General features: G+C 34.9%; 1 protein-coding gene across 23 annotated transcripts in view; it reads right to left on the bottom strand.

Annotated features, from left to right (window-relative positions):
- Positions 1 to 11,637: 11,637 nt before the first annotated feature.
- LOC143257145 (cell adhesion molecule Dscam1-like) overlaps positions 11,638 to 20,996 on the bottom strand; it is a 61,873-nt gene continuing 52,514 nt past the window's right edge. For 8 of the 23 annotated variants that reach the window (XM_076515440.1, XM_076515453.1, XM_076515455.1 and 5 more), the window contains 6 exons: positions 20,284 to 20,521; positions 20,011 to 20,109; positions 18,954 to 19,142; positions 17,753 to 17,929; positions 17,143 to 17,381; positions 11,638 to 13,936 (listed from right to left, as the gene is read on the bottom strand). In XM_076515440.1, the coding sequence (XP_076371555.1) occupies positions 13,853 to 13,936; positions 17,143 to 17,381; positions 17,753 to 17,929; positions 18,954 to 19,142; positions 20,011 to 20,109; positions 20,284 to 20,521 (1,026 nt within the window). In that variant the 3' untranslated portion in view covers positions 11,638 to 13,852. Of the gene's footprint in view, positions 13,937 to 17,138; positions 17,382 to 17,752; positions 17,930 to 18,953; positions 19,143 to 20,010; positions 20,110 to 20,283; positions 20,522 to 20,996 lie in introns of all 23 variants that reach the window. The other 15 variants (XM_076515456.1, XM_076515459.1, XM_076515443.1 and 12 more) reach the window with 8 other exon arrangements.

Genomic DNA, 20,996 nt, shown 5'->3' with positions numbered 1-20,996 from the left:
AGTTTGAAGACAAATATATCTTAGAAATGATTGAACGTGTTTATTATCAAGTAGCATACTATAAAACAGATCTGTTTTAAAGTGTACATTTCTTGGATTGTTGCTGTATGGGAATTCATAGATGTAATTATAAGACTGGTTTACAAAACCACCAATGAGAAGAGAAATAGTATTGACTCCTGGTTTTTTTGAGTTGCAATTTTCTTGGAGTTGCCAAGTCAATTGAAAGATGCTCTAACTTATGCATTATTTCTGGACTAGTGTTTTGACAAATTTAGTTGGTTTGTGCTCAGTAGTAAAAACAGTTCTAGTTTTAGTTTATAACTATTGCACTCTTCTGTTAAAACTATTTTTTAAATGCTAGTAAAACCAACAAGTTGAATATGAATGTTAACATCACACTAGAATACAAATTTCGTTTTTGTAATCCACATGTCACTTTTTAATTTAATGTAAGATCTTTTCAGCTGGGATGGACATAATGACAGACAAAAAAATCTCCAAAATTCTTTGATTTGTAATGTCCAATAAATTTATTAAAAGAAATGTTGGACAAAAACCATCAATAGTGTACGAGGGCCAAAAAATATGCGGAATGACGTCATAAAACAAAATGTACTTTATTTAGAAGTTACAGGTCTGGGACCCCTTCAAAGTACTCTCCTCCCCAACGCACACATTTATCCCAACGGTGTTTCCAATTGTTGAAACAGTCCTGGTACGCTTCTTTTGTAATGTCCTCCAGCTCCTTCGTCGCATTTGCCTTAATCTCGGGAATCGTCTCAAATCTTCTTCGTTTCAAGAGTCTTTTGAGTTTGGGAAACAAGAAAAAATCGCAAGAAGCAAGGTCAAGTGAGTAGGGGGGGTGGGGAAGAACAGTGATCGAGTGTTTGGCCAAAAACTCACGAGTTCTGAAGGCTGAATGGGCACAAATTTCGCAGCAAAGCGATGCATCTTCAATTTTTCGGTCAAAATCTCGTAACAAGATCCAACTGATATCCCACACTCTTCAGCAAGCTCCCCAACAGTCAGACGTCGATTTGCCTGCACCAGGGTGTTGATTTTGTCGACGTGTGGGTCGTCAGTTGACGAGGAAGGACGTCCAGGATGTTCATTATCTTCAATGGACTGTCGACCATCCTTAAAACGTTCATGCCACTTGAAACATGCCATATGCTCCATAGCAATATCACTGTAAGCCGTGTTAAGCATAGCAAGTTTCAGTCGCAGATTTTCCAAGTTTAACAGCAAGTCATTGCTCCTTCAGGTCATTCATTCTGAAATCCGCCAAACGAAAAAATCGCACTTCACTTAAAACCTTGCAGCTAATACACAAATGAAGATATCTGCAATCAAGAAATGGCATCGTAATCAGCTGATCTGTGCGAACCTAGCAACACCAAGCAGATTCCCCTGGAACCAACTGGAGCCGCACCATTCAAACAGTCCACGTATTTTTTGAACAGACCTCGTAGTGTTATTTTTTTAGCACAAGGGTCTAACGTAGCCTAGTGGTTAAAATGTTCAACCTGCAACCTGGGGTTCAAATCCTGTTATTGAACAATCTCAGTCATTGGGGCATTATAATGTTATGGTTAATCCCAGTATTCATTGGTAGAGTATCTCAAGATACTTAATGCTTACTAGCTGCATTTCTTCTCATCTATCACTTCTAAATCAGGGATTGCTAGTTCAGGAAGCCATCAAATAGTTTAATGTTAAATTCGGAAAACAAACAAAACAGTAGCACAAACAGAACATTTCTACTTTTAATGAATTAGATGTTTTATGATTAGTTTATTCATTTCACCACCAATAAGTTTTTACACTGATATACTTGGAAATATTTTAAGGATGTACTTAAGATCAGAAAACTTTAAATTATAAAACAATTGCAATCTGCTCTCACAGGTTCAAACTCACCTTTTCAGCCTTTAGAACATTATAAAGTGATGGTCAATCCCTCTGTTTGTTGTGGGCAGTAATGACTAGATGGCTAGGGTAGATATTCAATGATCTTTGTGCAAAATAATCAAACAAATTCTAATTTGTAAACTACAAGTTTTTTTCTGTTTAGTTTGCACAGATCAGGATATAGTCATATTATATGAAATAACTAAATTTTTGATACTGACAGGTTGGTTTGCAATAGTAATAAAGTAATATTTCTTACATTGTAATCAACTGAAATTGGTTGCTGCCATCCAATTTGTTTCCTAGGGTCAGTGGTTCAGAATTAGGGTTAGCACAATGACAAATGCATTTTGATGAAACTCCACAACTAGAGGGTAAAGAGATTGCCTAATTCATTCCTAAATCTCACTAGTTTAGAAATGTTAGTAGGTTTTCAAATTACAAAAAGACTGGGATGCTAATACAAATTGGCCAAGCTTACAAACTTAAAGAGAGGAGGTTTTGAATTTTGTGATCCTGTTGAATCTAACATATGTTTCACTTTTTAGGACATCATGAGAACGGTACTGGTGATACCCATCAGGTATGTATTCCTGTACAAATCCCACTTGACCCTAGTTGTCGAATTGGATATGGATTTGAAATTGAAGTTGAGCGAGAAAGGCTGCAAGTTGTCCTTTGTCAACACAGATCTTATTTTAGTCCAATTTCCTAGACTGTTTATTAAGAAATTATCTCTGAAATTTCTTTAGTATTATCTGTGTAAATATGTATTAGAGAAATTCTGTATATGATATTCAGTAAAGCCATTATCCCCCATGGCAGAATACATTAAACTTGTAAAGTGATGTGATAGTTGCACACCACCTTGGTGGTGTGCGACTTTTGCGTAGCCCTGTAGTAATTAAGGACACTAAGATTTGTTTTGAAGTATATTCTAAAAATGTTTTCTCTTTTACAGCTATAGGAATGTATGTGAAAATATGCAATACTAATCACTTTCAGATTTAAATTTCTGTATCACATGAAAACAAAAATTTATCCTCAAACTTTCAAAGTTTACCAGTTTCCAGTGCATACATATTTTTGTACTGTGGACATCTAACAATAAACTTTCACTTGGAGACTCTATAAACATGGAAGTTAAATTCAGATTGAATAAAGTTAATACATCTAACAAAGTGATCAAAGAGATAGGCTCAAATAATTTTCATTTAGTCATACTTTAATGAAATAAAGACACTTTGCCTGTTGTGACAAAACCATTTAAGTTCATCTTTTCATGGTTTTAATCCCAACCATGGATAACCAAATAAAACTAATCTAAACATAGAACTTACTCTTAAAAATCATAACATACTGAAATGAAGCCATTTTTCTTTTGTGGTTTTGACATTAAGATGATGTAAAAAGCTTAAATTTGAGAACATGACTACACATCATCTGTGGAGGTTAAAGTGCATAGAGAGATTTTAAATATGCATTTGACCAAAAGAATGCGAATAAAATTTCAGATTATTTTAAAACAATTTCAGACTATCACAAGGACTGTACCCCTGTTGCCTTAACCTTAAAAATATATAAAAATAATTCCATCCCTGGGCTTAGTCTAGCCTTTCTAGCAGCATTTGTGACCTCAATTTATCATCATTAAATAGCATTCTGTATTAATGAGCTTGTAGATATTTATTTACTCAAAAAGATTATGACCAACAGGCTGCTGTTAAAAATAAGTATTTTTTTATTTTTTGTGAAGAGATTCATGTTTTAGTATTTTCTCAGTAATGGCAAGTCAAGCTTCCACATTTCTGCGTTTCTGCCAGAGTTAAAATTTAATGCATTTGGTTTAATTATTTACACATCAGATCCTAACCCAGTGTGAACTCAAGATAAGATTAAGTTGTTTCTTTAATATACCTAGCTTAAATCCCTTAACAGTTTCTTCCAGCAAAACCACAAAATTAGATATTGTTTTTGTTGAACATTTATCTTCAAGAAATTTTAAGCCCTCCAGTGGCATGTCTGTGGATCTGCAATGCTACAAACTGCATTTTAATACCTGTGGTGAGCAGATAGTGTTTTTGTGTAATTAGAGCTGTGTGAACAAAAATGACAAAAAAGGCATATGGCTTTGTGGTATTGTAAACTATCACATATAAAAACAACAACGTGGAGTGCTATCAATTTTTATGTCTTGTGTTGGTCATCTGTATATTGTTACGATGTACCTGAACCCCTGGTATCACAGAAACCATAAGGTGCAATCCTAACCTCCTCAGGGTCTGGTAAGTGGGCCATCTGTATACTTCCTCTGAGCTTTGTAAGTCATGATACTTTGTGAGAGCTCTAGAATTACCTGGCAATCTGTAGCTCCACTGGGCCTAGTAAGTCAAATAGTTGTATGACCTCACAGATGCCAACCCTTAACTATAATACCAAGTCTACAGTTGGGTCATAATTTGGCTACTTGATCTGATGAGTGATAATCATGATGGCTGTAATAATGAGAAAAAAGTCTTAAAGAGATACAAATAACTGGTAGTTTAGAATTTACTTGCTGAATGTGCGAATTATAGAAATCGCAAAGTTTAATTGGATCAGCTTGGTGAAGAAACACAAAATATTACTTCAAATCTCGTATCTCGGTTAGTTATAAACAGAAGTATATTCCCAACTGGAAGATGGTGATTTAGGGATATGGCATCCATAGATTATAGATCTGTGTTAATGATACACATAAAAGTCATCCAAAAGTTGGCGGTGGGCTCTATTGACTTGTTGCTGTTTCTTTAGCTCACAAGTTAGAAAGTGCAGATAGTCTGACGCTTTGCATAAAAGTAATGTAAGAAACAAAAACGGACAACACAACATGAAACGCACGAGAACCAATAATTCTTATACATTGAAAAGTGGCCAGGATTGTACGTCAGGTGGCAGCATAAGGCAGTAACTGTTTTGTTGTTTTTTTAATTTTGCGCAAAGCTACACAAGGGTTATCTGCGCTAGCTGTACCTAATTTACCAGTGTAAGATTAGAGGGAAGGCACTATCCATTCCCAACTCTTGGGCTACACTTTTGCCAACGAATAGTGGGGATTGACTGTAAAATTATAACGCCCCCACGGCTGAAAGGGCGAGCATGTTTGGTGGTACGGGGAACCGAACCCCTGAACTTCGGATTACGAGTCGAGTACCTTAACCACCTGGCCAGGCACTAACTAAAATTTTTGGTATTGATTTATAGATTGGTTTAGATGCATTACGAAATTTGTTTTATTAATTTCTTATAAACTAATAAATTTTAATATATAATGGTGTTAAAAGAATTAAACAAAAGCATTGGCCAATAAAAAAACTTTTGTCGCTACCTGGTGCTGCCATCTACTGTACAGCAACTGGAATAACACTGCCAAACGGTATCACAATGTTTGTTTTTTTTACATTATATTCTGGTAGTACTAGATAATTAACGCATATTAGTAATAACTATTAATATATAATATAACTCAGATTTTAAGTATCTTTTTCTTTGTTTAATAATAAACTGTGAACTTTCTTTAATAATAAACTGTGAACCTTTCTTCGCTTTTGAGTAAATTTATCAGTCATACAAATAACTTTTTCTTTACATTGGGTGATTTTGTATGTAAAAGACAGCAGCCATAAAAGTATTTGGCATCAATTTTTTCATAATTGAGCCTATTTACTATTACTGCTATATAATTACTATCTCACAATGTTTAAAATAATTGATAGGGTAGTTCATCTGTTTGCGTAGTAAATGTGAAAGATTCATTTGTTTGGACTCATCACGTAATCGATAAACCCCTCCACTCGCTCGAGCTTTGATCCACGTCATGGGAACACAAAACCTGCAAGAAGCCTGTGGTATCAGTGGGTAATCGGAAAATGTTAGCCATATGCTACCTCTATTGCAGCTGTCAGTTTTATGTATGACGTAAAATGTTGATAAAGAGTGAACACCATTTACACAATTGCCCTTTTTTTTCTTTCGAGATAATACCCAATAATAAATTCTATATTTTTCTTAAGAAACACAAATACCTGATGCCGACTATAGTGCGTAGCTGTAATCACAATTGATAAACAGGCCCATCGTCAGAGTGAACATGCTTAAATTTCAGATGGAACTTTCTAACCATTGTAAAAAACAATGAGAAACAGTAATGAAACTGCAACCTTTGTTTTATTAGGATTATAGAAACATTAAGCTTATTTTGAAAGTACAATTAACAGTACAATGAATGAATTGTAGAGGTTTAGGAGCCGTTTGAACTAATCAATCGTATATAATGGAAAACTCCATTGGTATTGCGAATTGTTTAATCTAATGATTGCAGACGTATTGCAACATTAAGGTACTCAACTTCCGCGAAACGACCTATAGTTCTGTTTCAGTAGCTGTAGTAATATTACTAATACTGTGTGTAAATCGATATTTTGTTAAACCACGTGACTTGTTTTTCTAGTAGCACAAAACACAATCTTTCGCTTAACGAAACTCATTTTTCATACAATTAAGTTGAAAAAGGTAGCTTAAAAATCACTGTTAATAAGTATCAGTTTCTTTGCTGACGTCACTAGACAATACAAGAGGAAACTGCAGAGTCTGGAGCGTTACCACCACGAGCAAATTCCCTAACTAATCGTCAAAGCAACGAGCACAGTAAATTGTCCTTATATACAATATTTCTTTTTATTCCTGTCAAAAACTGTTTACATGAATCTACAGAACCAGAATTAGTATTACAGCTTACAGAGTCTTTATACAAAGATAGTAGTTTGGTTAGGGTCACATTGTGAATTATGTTCTGAGTAAACTACAGGTTCGTTCCAGTTCTGATAATCCTCAAAGCAACAGACTGACCTAGTTGTTCATAGTGAAGAGGTAATTTGTACACGTCATTTTTATTAGTATCTTAGTCACTTATATTAAGTAACTTTTGTTTTTCAAGAAAAACATTTCGTAATTTCACATTTTTCTTAAGCATCAAAATAATCGATTTGCAGATAGCTGTGGATTATAGTTTACACTTAATTACACTGGGCCTGGTGGTTGGTGTAATCTGATGGTTGAGTTTGAATCTCTGTGGTCGCAGTCTGGGACTTGACTTCCAACTATTACAGGCTGACCTCAGGCTAATGGGGATTAACGTTGTTGTTCTAAGATTTTTACAACACATTTTTGAAAATTTAGCTAATTTTCATAAACTACTCCAGGGTATTTCTATACATTAGTAACGACCAGAAAGTAAACCGTGAACATAAGTCAATAGTTAAGTTATTTGTTTCCCTTCTGAACTAAATGAAGGTTTGTTTGTTTTTTTTCAAATTGGTGGTTCGGCTGTAAATGTACGAATTTCCAATGCTAAAACCCGGCGTTTGATTCACCCGAAATGGCCAGGTTGTTTGTAGCTTTACACTAAGAAACACTTTTGCTTCGTTTAGAATTATACCACTTTAAAAAAAACATTTAACCTTCCTTCTTTGGCGTAGATCTTAATATATACGTGGCTCATTGTCACAACGGTTGAATGGAATCCATTAATTACAAACCCACCTAGACTTGTGGAGAAAAATGATGCCATGAAACTGCAAATATGAATTCACATAAATACGACCTCAGTTGTACAGTGGATTTCTTCACCTTAAGAGACAGCTATTTTTAGTATCACTTGTTAGATCACACAGTAAAAAAGGTGGTATATATAAGAAGGATAGATGTTACTGGAGCAACTACAAACTACACTATTAAGCCTGACACCAAAGTTATTACTCTCTCAAAAACCGTATTTCTTCCTTCTACAATTAAACCATTACATTTTGGGGCTTGTTATAAAACCTGTAGTGGGCCAAAAGTGTTGCCTCAACGTGAAAGACCCGCTGTGCATGCTCCCAACTACTGAGCTTCAGTTGCGAAAAGCTGTTTTGAAACCAATAGACTGCTTTATTTGCAAGATTAATGCAGCGTCTGCCTAAAGCATCCGAACCCGTGCATTCAGTGGTTAGCTTTTCTTTCGAATCTCAAGCTCGTTGTCAGCTTCTTCAAATAGTTAAATTAGTAACGAATCCGAGACACTATGACCCACACAATGCAATTCCATGAAAACAACTATCTATTACTTCGCTGAAGAAGACAGAACTGACGTACATTCAGCTGATTACTCTACAACAACAGAAACCATAAAAGAAAACTCAGGTGCCGGAACTGGTGACGTGGGGTGTGTTCTACGAGAAACGGACGACCGTGGAGGAGGTGGGGCATATTTTCAGCATCAGAAGCCGCAAAAGTTTAACACTTATGATCCGAAACCTAGTTTGCTACAGCTGGCTGTTAAAACTAGAATATTCGAGAAAGGTTAAGAAGTTACAGGTTTGGAAAAATAAACCCCTCGTATATTGCGTTTGTAAAATTGTAAACTTATTATTAATGCTGGCTACATTTTGGGATGACCCCTGTTCTTTTAGCACCTGCCGAAATCGGGAGATACCCGAGGCAGACAGATGTTCTCTCACTGAAGCAAGCAGATGTGGTGACGCCTTCAGGGTGAAAAAGACGTTTGCCCATTCTATATACCAGATGGCGGACAACACGTGCACAGACCACCCAACACGTGTTGTATAGTACGTCGTGTGCTATGGATATTACACTAACTGTTCATTTCTTCTACCTTCTAATGTCTTCCTAAATTTACCTTTGTTCAGATCACACCTACTTTAGCAATAAGTTTTATAACGCATATTTTAATATTTCAACACTTGTTGAAAGATGTCGCTACTATGATTCTAAATTATCCATACCAAAAATCACAGCGACAGCTGCACGTGGACGACAGCTGTAGTGTTTAAATGACCCCTTTAAAGTAACGTTCTAAGTGTTAAGGGAAGGGGGACACACTATGCGACCTAATTTTTTTTTTTTAAATCAGAAAATGCCAGCCTGTCTTTGCCGATAAAAAACCAACTAGAATTCCAAAGAAAATTGTGGAGAGAGAGCACCTCGACACAGTGTGAAGTAGCCATTTATTTTCCTTGGAAGTTAGTACCAGACATTAGAAATAAGTGGCAAAACAGTTCACGAGCTCGTTGTATTAGTATAAGCGTCAACACATTGTATCATATAAAGACAGTATTTTTAATTTCAAAACGCAGGGTGTGTGCGTGTGTATGTGTATTATGTATATAGCACCTTTCATTCTGTGATTTAGGTTTCAAATCGCTGGTTAACAGACATTTGTTTTAATACTAGAAGAAAATGCCATGGTTTGGGGGGACAATGATATCAGTTACCCTTATCTATACTCAGTCGTAAATACAACGTAACTCTGCAATACGGTCTCCTAACACCGTAATATCAACTACATGTAGCCGTAAAAAAGAAACTGTTACTAGTTACATTACTTTCGACAACATGTAGCTCGCTAACACTAACATGCTACACACGAAAATCTGCACAGCAAGCTGGTTGTTTTCTAGGAAATATGCTACCCTATAAGGAAGGTTGCACGTGGTCTACAAAAGTTTAACTGCCATTTCGTAAATAAACATGGAGACACATCTGGAACTCTTTGGAGCTGTGTTAAAAAATGAGTCACTCGGTAGGAATAAGAAGGGCAGAGAGTTGAAAAAAACCTAAAGTTAATTAGTATAGCAAGTTCTACAAGAAGGCTTATTACCAGAAACCACTAGTATAGAAGAAAAAGTGAATCAAAGAAATCAGTATTAGAAAGAATAAACTTAAATCTCTGCTGTGTGACAGACAGAATCGATAAGCCTTTCACAATGTCGTGATTTTTTTTCAATAAGACCTGTACGTTATTCCAGAGTCCTTCACAAAGTTATGCAAATTCTAGTTTGCATCTAGACAAGTACATGTATTATTAGCATAAGAAATCTGGATTATATTCTAGATAACTCATACGACTGTCATGAAGAAATGTCAATTATTTCACTCCGGTTCATTGCTATGTGATGTACGTAATTAATTGCCCACGTATCTATGCTCCACAAAATTGAGTTCCGTTGTTCACTTTAAAATAACAACTGAGACGTGATTGTGTGAATTCAAAGTTGTTTATCGACTATAACTAGACCTCAATGAATTCTAGTTGTTTTGGACACAAAATTCAGCAAATCACAGCAGGTTGATATGAATGTCGTTAACGGTAGATGAAATCGCAAAAAAATCAATGGTACAATTGCTAAGTTACCCGCATCCTCAAACCATAACCTCAACTGTTGAAATTCGGTTTGCGACTGAGGAGAACCCAGCTCGAGTATGAATCAGCTGTCCACAGCTGCAACACGCGAGATATCGTGCAAGTGTAAAACAGTTAAGGGTTCTGCTCAAAGCAAGACACAAAAACAGTTCGCCTGCAGTGTTGGCAAGAAAAACCATAATTTAATACTGAATTGTATAAAAGGCCATGGTGTAATTAACATTTTATAGCTACATAGATAAAATATCCAATTTGAATTTTTTTATGCAATGTGGAAACAGCTTCGGTTCAGAGACGAAAATCATGCTCGTGTTCTTTTGTTTTTTTAATATAAATAAACCTAAAAATCCTAAAACTTTTCTATAATAAGACAAAGTACTTACAGAAGATATTTCTGCCTAAGAAAGTTATTTTTCTAGTTGCCTCTAAAGGAAATGTGATTTGTTTTTCGCATGTCTGTAACTTGAGGAAGCACGTTTTTTCCCTAGCATACAATGCTTTTTCTATGACTCATACCAGTAATTGGCAAGTTTCCTAAACGCTTATGGGCGCTATTTTGTCTGAAGTTATTCATGAAAACAATCCATATTTGAATCAAGTAACTAATCTGTTTCATTTATGTGTAAACTCTTGAAAATAAACGGTACACAAATCCGAAAAAACAAAATAATTTGTTTAACCAAATCCACTATGTTTGTAAAACATGTACTAAAATAAAATGTTTCTTCACAGTAGTTTGACTAAGCCCTCCAAAATAGTACAGTACTTGACACAGACTCCATCGGTCGCCAAAGTCCAGACCTTTTTGTCCTATAGGATAAATATCAGACGTACATAACAGTACTTCCCATACTTGGCTCCTGCTATACATACCATCCCTAATGGTTTCAATCTGGACTACGGTATATATTCTTGGTTTCTGTTATCCCTGTTATAGTTGTATCATTCAAGTTTTTATTAAGATAACCACCCTGGCTTCTGTTATAAAATTCGGGTTACCATGTACTGCTATGAATACCTCTCTTTCCCTAGTTTCTATATCTAATTTAAACGTTGGAATCATGGTTTTCCACAGGTTTGTCTTATAAACGTTTCAAAACCTCAGTCAAACTAACATCCATCCATTCGCTTATGTTACTGATATCGTTTAACCATGGTTTTCCTCAACGTTTTTTTACTTTTATTTTACAGAAAGTACCATATTTTTAAGTCTTCCCTTTCTCATTTTGTGCCCTAGGAAACTCAGTTGTATTTCTCTAGTTATGGTTAGCTAGTTCCCTGTCTCTGGTCTTCTCAGTACATCCTCATTGGTCATAAGAGCATACATCTGTGGCTTTACATTTCTATTTCATGTCAGGCGAAACGGCTCAACATTTGCTAACACATAAGGATGGAATACACAACATTGCAGTGTGAACATAATTCTAACTTTCATTAATTAACCCCCCCCCCCAACATTACATTAAGTACAATACACAAGTGTCTAAGGTGATTTTCTGTCAGTTTTAATTCGACTATTGAAAAGATACATAAAACAGAGCAGACCAAGATAGAAACTCGGATCCACAGACTTCATAAAGTCCAACATAATACATGTATACAGTACATCTTAAACTAATACAATAAACAAAATAAATTTAACAGCTCTGTTCGTAACACGAACAACAGCAATATATATAATACTAAACACAATAGAGATTGGTGTTATTTTCTAGAATCCGTTACTTTTACGTATAAAGAACAAGTAATAGTAATGACGTTGTGTAATAACCACACACACACGGGCCTAATCTAGTGGTGAAATATAAACACACAACATACAATTTGTACAAATGAGAATTTACAGCACCGTTAGCTCATAACCCCAAACTAGACTTTGCCTTTTAAATCGACAGTATTGTAATAATAGCCTAGACTGTTTAATAACGAGATATAATTAACCCTAACAGCATTTCTTTGTGTGCGCGCCACGAGGCGGAGTTTGTACACGTTAACTTGAATACGCGTACTAGTGTTGACGTTTGGACTATGTAGCAGACTACTGGACGAAACTGTTTTTATTTGTTAAAACATACTAGTAGAAAGAAGAGCTGCTGGGTAATCGTATTAAACTTTCCCTTATACCACTTTCTCTCGCCCAATGAAACGTGATTATTGATCGCGTGCTTCATGCGGTATGGATCAGCCACAGCAGTGTTGGCACAAAGTCAGGATTAATACACGAGGTCACGTGCGTGAGTTACGGTAAATGGCTTGGTAATTCGTATTTCATCGCAGGGCAGAAAAGTGAAACATGTCCTAAGTTGATTTTAAAACAAAAATTGATATTTTTTATACGTTCATGCTCGCGACCTATCACTGGTCAACCATTTTGACAATGGCCAAGAAAAATTCACAAACAACTGAATGAAAGTTTGAGAAAACCACGCAGTAATAATACTGTTTTAAGCCTAAACTTAGGACTAGCGTGAATATGACCGATACAACGTAAAGATTACTAACTTACAAATTACCAACTCAAACTACTCACATCGAGACAACAAACTGCAGTTGGAGAAATAACTGAACAGCAAATCACACGTGATATGACTGGCCGAATCTCAGTTGTTTACTTTAGGAATACCTATAAACTGCATTAATGAAAAAGTGTTATTGCGTTCTGATTACTTGTCAAAGAAGTTCCAGTTAAGGTTAGAACGTTTTAACGGTTTATATAGAAACCGGCACAATATTCTAACTTTGCTATGATGGGTTAACGCTAGACTACCAAACGCCGTTAAAGGTTTGAAAAACTAGCCACCAGGGACGCTCTGTAACGCTAATTTTGGCCGGCGAATCGCTTGTTGCAGAAGTTATGCCATAAATTAAGCTAGTTTTGTTAAATTCAACTCGTTATTCGATAACGTAATTTATTCAGTCTTTCGTTTCTCAATACACGAAAAATGACTAACAAAACCGTATTTTGGGGAGATTTACGGGGTCTCTAGACCACAATAATGGTACTGACCTATAGTTACTAGCACCATGAATTACACCACATGACTCTCTACCATCATACTGTTCTAACAACCGCCATTAAAAAAAGAAAATAATCTCAATCCACACACGGCTCAACTGGTAGTGACGTCCAGTAATTGGGACCAATACAACGAGAGAGTCCATCATTAAATGACATCACGTGTATATTTTACTTCACGATAATTTGTGACGTAGTTTCTAGCATTCCGGTTTTTTCTACGTATAGTTTTTTGTTTTTGTTTTAAATACGTAGGCCTAAAGGCGAGGCAACCATTTTATCCATATAACCTACCTCTGACGCAACGAAACTTGATATATTCTGACCTAAGCATAATATTGAAACTTTAGAACTTTAATTCACACATTCTATTTTTTTAAATAAAATTCTTCAGTATGTATATATGAATGGTAGCAGCGTTTTATAGCTCATCATTGAAGTTAAATAAACAAACGCAGCATTGCTTTGGTAGCTCTTTCCATCAGGAGGACAATTCTCCGGGGTTAGAGTTACAGACAAGCCACTGGTAACGTGGCTGTCTGAAGCATGCGCATACATAGAGGATAAAAAAAAAAATCAAATAAAGTATAAACAGTCCAGCTGCTACAAAACTTTACAAAGTATTTCTTACAGTTAACAAGTCTCGTGGTGGCTCTCGAGAATCTCACGTGACCTTCCAAGTCTCACGCTGCTTCGTCGTAATGATGAACCTCCACTTGCTCGTGGATCATATTTCCACCCCCTTGTCGTCGACTATCAACTGAACCCTTACAGAGAAAGATTATTAAATATTAAATTTCTAGGCAGCGCCTCGTACAATATCTAATGCTTTAATAAGCACATAGGGTTTTACGTTTGACTACACTAATTTAACTTTTTTTTTTTAATAGCAACGTTATCAATTGACCTTTTACTTTGGTATTTAAAATGTATAATATTTAATACCTTATTATATATGGCAAGAAATGCTTTATACAAGTTTAAAATAAATAAATAGAACCAAAAATGTCCAAATGATTAAGATGAAATCATACTAAAAGAAACTGCAATTTTTATAATAAATATGATTTAAAATGTCACAGAAACTAAAGGTATCAATACTATAAAAGTTTATTTCGTTAATATGATTCAATTTGTTATTTAAATATAAAAAAAACGCTTGGATCCCGAAATTTACAGATGGTATTTTGTTTTTCCTTTTTGGTTTGACACGATTTGGTGAATAGTATTTGATCTGGAAGTTTTGAATAGGAAATAAGTAAGAGTTCAAAAAGGGTGTGTAACATTGTCACACCAGGTGTCGAGTCTCTACGGTCTGTACATATATTTTCACAGATAGCTAAAAAGGCTTGATTTCAACAATACAGTTAGTAAACTGGAGATTTCCGGCTTCTACTTTTAGGGGCCACACACCTATAACTTCTATAATTTAAGCTGAAATATAGCCAGATTGAAAATGACAATAAAACTACATAAGTTTTCCTACGTTAATATCTTGATGTAAGTTCGCACGAAGTCCCCTAATGTTGAGACGAATTATTTTTTTATCTTAAAAACATTTCAAATTAATGTAAAATATATACAGTTTTCAACTGCGTTGTGCGTTTTATAATACAAGAATTGCGTATAAACATTCTTTACGGAGCTTGGCACATTTCTAACAGATATTACACATAAAGAACAAGTAGAATTTCAGACATTTGTTGTTCATTTGGTTTGTTTATGTTTGAATTTCGTACGAACCTACACCAGGGCTATCTGCGCTAGCCGTCTTTAATTTAGTAGTGTTGGACTAAAGGGAAGATAGCTAGTCATCACTACCCACCGCTAACTCTTGGGCTACTTTTACCAACGAATAGTGGGATTGACCATGACATTATTACGACCCCACGGGCTAAAAGGGAGAGCCCGTTTGGTACGAAAGGGGTTCGAACCCGTTCATTTGGCATTCGACAATGGCTATAAATATGTATAAACTTCCATCAAATCTGTAGAAGGATGAATTACAAATAACCTGACGTTTCCTTTGTGTAAAGCTACTGTATACTGTCCACTGCAGTGGGCTGTTATACGTTCCTAAATTTACCGCTACCCCACGGTATAACAAATAGGAAATGAAATTAGGCCTAACAATAATCGACAAATAACAGCGTGACATTTGGTGCTTGTAGTTTGAAAAAGTAATGTTACTGGTTGTATTGAATGTTCCATTTTCGACATATACAATATACAGTTTTCAAATTTATATCTACATTTCGCTTTTTTTTTTAATCATGCGCTTGAAACTCGATGAAAATCTATATAATAACGAATTAATATTGTTTGTTGATGTCTTTAATAATAATAAAACAGTTTGTTCTTTACATCCACTCCCTTTCGCAAACTTCTGAGGGACACAAAGAAGTTAAATTATAATTTATTTAAAACTATTCACCAAGCAAACTATTTATACATCAGGTGGTTGAAGGTAAGTATGGGAAAAAAAATAAAAGTAAACATATGTTAAAGCATCTGTCAAAAAAGAAGTTAACAGAAAATTAAGTGTTCGAGTTATATAACGAATACCTGCTATCACTTACAATATGTCACACACGATATAGAGTATTCATTACTGGTTTCTGAAAGAAAATCAGCAAGTGTTTCGTTTCAAAAAAACTATTCGGTGTAAATCAAGTTTTCGAGAAAAGTAACACTAATATTTAGAGCCCCTCAACAAGTAGAAATATTTCAAGCAAAAATAACGTATACATTATAAAACATTATTCTCGTCTATAGAGATCTGGTGATAAACTAACCAACAGGTGGCAGAGATAAAATACAATCGCGAACTATTGTTTTCCAGAAACCGATAAAAAAGACCGATTTTAGGCTGCCCCACAAAAAGAAGCAAAATTCTCAATTCTGTAATCCCCACGTGTTAATATACCTTAACATATTTCATCGTTGGGCACGATTTTATTTTTTTGCAATTATTTAATGAAGTCCAGTGCAATTAATAACATTTCTTAACGTTTGCCACAGGTTATGAATACTTGTACAAAAATGTAGGCCAAGCTCACAAATAACATTTTCACTCAAAACAAACTTATTCACTAATGATATTACGATTGATGCACAAATAAATTTACTTTCACAGTTTCACGGGTAATCGATCAAATAACTCAACTAGTTACTAGTACTTAGTGAAAGTAAAATATAAATGGAAATAATCGCTTCGGCAATTAAAGGAAAAAAAACAAAAAAACGAAAGGTTCACATATCGCAAAATTATTTGTACGAATTTAATATGTACGATTTACATATTAAAATTATTTTCCAAAATCAAACTTTACTAACCTAACAACCTAATTTGAGTCAATTTAAAATAAGCTATCAGAAAAATAGAATTGCTTTATTTTACGATCAATAAAACAGATAAGACTTTAAGCCACTGTATTAAAAACGATAAAACAAGAGGATATCCTCAATAGCTACGGCAGTTGAAATTATGTTAGGCAGGATTACAATAAATTAGGATATCTTAATTTTCTTTTTTAGTAGCTATATATTTGTGCGCCTACCCCGAAATTGAAATTCTTTTTAGGCACGATTGGAATAAATTAATCTGAGACCTTGGGTGTGGTCAAATACATCATCGAAAGTGTTTGACCTCCTGAGCCTAAAACTAATTAGATTTCATACCGGTCAAGAGATGACAGAGCTACGAGTTTATACTTTATATAGTTTATACTTAAAAGAAAACAAAAAACGACAAATTGGAGCCGTTCTATGAGCTGATATGCCGCGGTTAAAAAAATATTGCTATAATATGGGAAACGCAGTGACATTTTGTTCTTTTTCGAAGCTCCATTTAAAATTTTTTATTGTAATTTATAATTATTTAGGCTTACGAATATTCAAACGAATATGACGAAGTCTAATACAGTGAATTACCACAACTTCAATAAATGGTAAAAAAACGAAACTGACCCACCTCGGCAGATTTCGGTCCTCTTCCCTGATGTAATCTTCTTCTATCAGCTGAAAAATTATTGTCACCCAGAGGAAGAGTAGCATATGGGGCGGGGTAATTATCTTGTGGCGGTGGGGGAAGAGGAAACGGTGGTGGGGGAGGAGGAGGCTGTAATAAAGGTCTGGTTTTCTCCACGTCCACATATCGCTGAGGTGGGGTACCATTCATACTATACGGGTAGATTTTCTCGGTCACTGCTTCTGAAACAAGTCGATAATTTTGTAACTATATTCAACAAAATATCTGCATAATTAGCCAAAGGTATAAATTCTACCTTTTTTTTTTTAACACGATAATAGCTTGAAACTAAACAAAAAAGCGTTTTTAGTATTTCATACTCGCTACGCCAATCACACACTTAACATTTCAATGCTACCGTTTATAAGTACTTTTAAGTTAAACTGTTTTATGATGTTATTTATATATCACTCACCTTCAACTTAGAAGTGATTTTCATAGAAAAAAGAAACTGGTTTATTTTATTAGTCCTTTTCAAAGGCTTTAAAAAAATAAAAAAAAATAATTACTTTACATTATAAATGGTTGTGGGTTGCTGCAATAAGTCACTCACCCATAGCTCTATTATACCGACGCTGTTCCTTCTTCACGTATACACAAGATACAATAACAACAAGGATAATTATGGCAACGGAAGCCACCACTGGAGCTAGAACTGGCAATCGAAGGTACTCTGGCAATTCTTTTTCTCCTGTAATCACAGCATGAAGATTACGTTCCATAGGTCCTGCTGAAGAGAGTCAAAAACACAAAATTAGTTTTTTAAAACATTCACAGCATCTGAAAATATTTAGTATTCATATCAAATTTATTAGACAGACGCCTGGCACGGCCATGTGGTTATGGTGCTTGACTCGCAATCTGCGGTTCTAGGTTCAAATCCCTGTTCCACCAAGCATGGTCGCCATTTCAGCCGTGGGGGCATTATAATGTAATGGCCAATCCCATCATTTGTTGGTATAAGAGTAGCCTAAGAGTTGGTGGGAAGTAATTATGTCTAGCTGCCTTCTCTCTAGTCTTTTACTGCCTAAGTTAACCTCTGTGTAACCTTGCACAAAATTTAAACCAAACCAAATTTATTAGGCTTGGATAATATCAAGCAAGAAATTCTGAAAAATTTGTCCAGCAATAGCTTTTGTTTTTTGTTAAACACAAAGCTGAAAATCACTACCTATACTCTGAGCACAGTGGGTCTCAAAATCAGGTTTTTAGCATTATACATCTTTACTTACTGCTGAACCAGTAAGAATCCAGCAGTTTTTTTACGTTACATTATATGTACTCATTGTCACTGTTTCCAACTGATATCTTGTAATCAAACTAATGGATGCAGCCAAATATTTAACAAGTTAGTAAAAAACTTCTGTTGACATTTGTGCATTCCATAATTTCTAAGCCAATGAAAGATGTTCTGGGAATCAAAGTTCTTTAAACATTGACTGTTTTGGTTCATCAGTGCTTATATTTAGGCTTATTACATTCACTTATTTTCCACACTTAAGAAATCCACATGGCTCATTACTTTCAAAGCTGATTACATGATAATGAATTGATATTTCTATTAACAATTGGGCTGCTCCTACCTAACACATCAGTAGAACATGCAACGTGCATGCATGTGTCAAATGAATTTACATCGAAGTCACTCAGTAAAATAAACGTTTTCTTGTATCGATTTTTAATGAAATGCCAACAAGAAAAGGGTTTTAAATTAATTGATATGATGATATACAAACACTGCCTGTTTAGCTTACCTGTTCCATCTGTTCGTATTGTTAATGTTTCACTTGGATTACTGTTTCCTTTTTGGCTAGCAGCTTGAAGGTAAAGTTGGTAAAAACACCCAGGCCTCAATCCCAGAAGAGTGTATTCCTTCTTCTCTGTCTGTGGAATAGTAACCTCTGTCCATGACTTAGTGTCTTCTTTGTAGAATAAAATGTAATCTGTAAAACAAAAGCAATCAAGTTATTTAGAATATGAAGAACATCTGTAACATTCTTTTTGTAACATTTCTCTTCAGGCTTAGACAAATTCTGGTCTCTTATAAATGTAAAACAAAACAAATGTTTACTGTATTTATGATACACCTATGCCTTCAGTAAAGTTAAACTGGATGTTTCTATGTACCAGTGACCTTTACTTTTCCACCCATAAACTTCAGGTCTAGGATATTGCATGTTATAACTACCAAGTAGGTTTTGAAAAATCCATGAACCCGATCTTGGGATATTCTGCACACTAGATTAGGATGGATATCGGCAAACCAAAATGTCCGATACTGCAGTACTTCATAAGCAGTTATAATTAAACTACTTACAGGTTAAATTTTAGCATGTGACATAAGATTAAAACCTTTACAATAGCCAGAATGAAAGTAGACAGATACAATTACAATATTTTGGAACTTACAGTTTCTACTCTAACAGTGATTTTCCATCTACAATCACACATTTTAAACCAGAGCTAAAATGAATACATTTCTTTATGTTTCAAACCATGAATGTTGCTAAACTCTTACTATACTATTTTCCATTACAATGTAGCATTAATTATTTGATTTCATTATTTTGGTTTCTGTTCTTGTAAGTGTGGTTCTGCCAGATCGCATTCCACGATTGTAAGCTGTTTTTGCAGTACAAGGATCTGACTGGATCTTTATGACTGTGTGAACAGTTGATCACATTTAGTTTGTGATTAACTTTTATCAGGCTGAAATAATCCAGTGTTGACAGCTTTATAAGAAATGTTTAAATAGACCAATATTAAGATCTACCTGTTCTTCACACGAGCTACACAGAAAATAATACTAACGTGAAATTATATCAGCATCACTCTTTTTCTGCCTCCACTGAATACTAATACTGGTTTCTGAGAGAGCAGTTACCCTCAACGTTGGGGCTGGAGGAGGATCTACATGATACAAAAATACACATTTTATATTAGCATTATATACAGACACACACACACACACACGGATCTGACCAAATTACTTTATGTATTTTATAGGTACTAGTTTTTATATAAAATTAGTTCAAGTATTGGGACCTCATGATTACACCAGTTTAGACTATTTTATACACACACCTGAATCTTTGGTTGTCTTCACAATTTCTTGAGATTCTGGCCCTCTACCTGCATCATTGAAAGCCATCACTACAACACCATACTCTGTATTTTTTCTCAAATGTTGAAGCAAGTACTCTTCTGACAGACCCTTACTGAAAGGCACGTGCTTATAGGAGTATGACTTTGTTGAAGCCTTTTCTTTGTAGCCAACATAGTAGCCCTTCAACTGACCATTCCAGTGGTCCTTGGGTGGGGCCTGAACATATAGTAATAGCAATTTACTTTAATAAAGGAACTGATTATAAAAGCTGTATTAATACTAAATCAATGAAACAGAAGATATTTATACATCAAAAGCATTTATAGCTTGTTTGTTTTTTAATTTAGAGGATGGGGTAAAGTTTTTTTGGATGGTATAAAAAGAAAAAAAATTTGTTAGTGGAAGTCACAATGTAAAGAATGGATAAAAAGATTACCTCAGATAAGAGGGTCAAATCCACACCCCTCAATTCCACCTCTCTATACATGCCCGTTACACGTGTAACCCTATATCAACTCCAACCATATATGTACACCAGTTACAGCAGTGGGGAAAAAAACTTTCCATGGATGATAAAGTGGAGAAAGTGACTCATCATAAAATACAACAGTCTCATCAATATGAAATCACTGGCCAGTTCACTTCTATCCTGTTTTTTATATATGTAATGATCAAACCAGATGAAAAATAA

The sequence above is a fragment of the Tachypleus tridentatus genome, chromosome 7, assembly GCF_004210375.1.
Source record: "Tachypleus tridentatus isolate NWPU-2018 chromosome 7, ASM421037v1, whole genome shotgun sequence".
NCBI lineage: Eukaryota > Metazoa > Arthropoda > Merostomata > Xiphosura > Limulidae > Tachypleus > Tachypleus tridentatus.
Note: the sequence above shows the minus strand (reverse complement) of the source record. Positions and strands in the feature narration are given on the sequence as shown.